At 36.1% G+C, this 1,931-nt stretch overlaps 1 protein-coding gene across 1 annotated transcript; it reads right to left on the bottom strand.

Annotated features, from left to right (window-relative positions):
• LOC103750948 (olfactory receptor 10AG1) lies at window positions 1-978 on the bottom strand. Its single transcript, XM_008854221.1, has one exon. It carries the CDS (start codon window positions 976-978, stop codon window positions 1-3), a length of 978 nt encoding a protein of 325 aa, XP_008852443.1.
• Between the last annotated feature and the right edge of the window lie 953 nt (window positions 979-1,931).

Below are 1,931 nucleotides of genomic sequence, written 5' to 3' on the forward strand. Positions count from 1 at the left end.
CTAATGTTGAAGAATTAACCTTCTCAATGATGCAATAACTTCCTTGTTCCTAAGGCTGTATATCATGGGGTTGAACATGGGGGTCACAATGGTGTAGAACAGAGAGAGCAGTTTTTCAGTACCTGGAGAATGAGTGGATTTGGGTCTTAAGTAAGTAATGGCACCAGACCCATAAAACATAACCACCACCAGCAGGTGGGAAGAACATGTGGAGAAAGCTTTACCCTGTCCTTTGGCTGTTGGCAACCTCAGGATGGTGGCTATAATTCTGCCGTAAGAAGTAAGCACCAGGATGAAAGGGATGGCAGCCACCACCATAACAACTAGATAGACAGACAGCTCATGCACTGAAGTGTCCCCACAGCCCAGTTTGAGAATGGGGGGTATGTCACAGAAGAAGTGGTCTATTCTATTAGAATTGCAGAAGTGCAGAGAGAATATCTCACAGGTTTGCCCTATCTGGATTGGAATGCCACTGAGCCAGGAGCCTGCTGCCAGATGAATGCACCTTGTTGAGTTCATGACCAGAGGATAGTGCAGAGGCTTGCAGATGGCCACATAGCGGTCATAGGACATCACAGCCAGGAGGAAACTTTCATTAGTTCCCAATATGAAGAAAGAACACATTTGGGCTGCACAGGACATCATGGAAATGCTTCTATTCTGAGTCCAAATGTTGAACAGAATCCTTGGGACAGTAACTGATACATAACAGATTTCCAAAGAAGAAAAATGTGCTAGAAAAAAATACATGGGTTTCCTCAGTGCAGGGTCAAGCACAGTTACTATTATTATGAGACAATTTCCAATTACAATAATAATGTAAATGATGGTGAACAATGCAGACAGGAAGCCTTGGAGATCTGGAAGATCAGAGAATCCTAGCAGGATGAACTCTGTAACCGTGGAAATATTGTCTTCTGCCTTGCTCTCTTTATGTTTCAGATGGGGGAATGATTTGTCCAGAGTATGAGACATTTCTGGCTTCAACATGGTTTCTTTATGTATAGTCCAAGAGTGTCATGCATTCTTTGTTCCCAGATTTCCTGTAGGAATTTGTCACTGTTAATATGCATCTGTGTACATGCTTGTAGATTGTTCTAAAGGAATTATATTTTTAATATGATTGTTATTTCCAATTAGTTTAATCTCCTCATTTAAACTAGCTACATCTCAAAATATGAACTTATGTTTTATGTTAGTTTTCTTGATTTTTGTCCTTATATCTCAAATTTCTTTCTTGATAACAGTTCAAATTTATATCATATCAAATATATGATGAAGTAATTAAAATATGCCAGTGATTAGTATATTAATATTGTGTTGAGATTGTGCTCTGCTATTTTCTGGATCTTATTCAGTTTTGAGATTATGTATAATTAGGTTCTTTTACTGTTTAAAAGTAATAGCACACCATCAAATATTACAGAATAGTGTTTAACATTGTGCTTTCATTTCATTTTAAGTTCTACATCAGAACTCATATTATATTTGGATTTTACTATGACTAGTCAGAATCTGGGTTGTTTTATGTCTAAGGCTCAATTAGTAGTTTATGTAAGAAGGTACACTTTAGGGTTACACATATATTTTATGCAAGGATTATCTAGTACAAATTGCAATGTGCTTTTGAGCCACTCACCATCTCAATTCCTTCTTTCTGCTGATGTAATTTATTTCAGTATTTTGCACTGTGCATCTGTACTTTTGTATCTGAGTATATTTTAGTAGAATTATTTTTTCACTTTCTTAAATTGTGAGAGTTCTCAAAATAATTTCCATAGTTTTGTTTGGTGGATAACATATTGCTTCACTAAAGTGATTTGCTATCTTACTTTAAAATTACTAATATATTGAGTGCTGGAGATTATAAAAACTAGGTAGCATGATCTTATAGAATTAAGAATATATTGGAAATTACAGCACCATGA

This window comes from Nannospalax galili, unplaced genomic scaffold (genome assembly GCF_000622305.1).
Source record: "Nannospalax galili isolate Female #2095 unplaced genomic scaffold, S.galili_v1.0 scaffold2127, whole genome shotgun sequence".
NCBI lineage: Eukaryota > Metazoa > Chordata > Mammalia > Rodentia > Spalacidae > Nannospalax > Nannospalax galili.

Bases quoted from the DNA above. Each gene is read 5' to 3' on its own strand.
- LOC103750948 (XM_008854221.1), bottom strand. From the start codon at position 978: ATGTCTCATACTCTGGACAAATCATTCCCCCATCTGAAACATAAAGAG.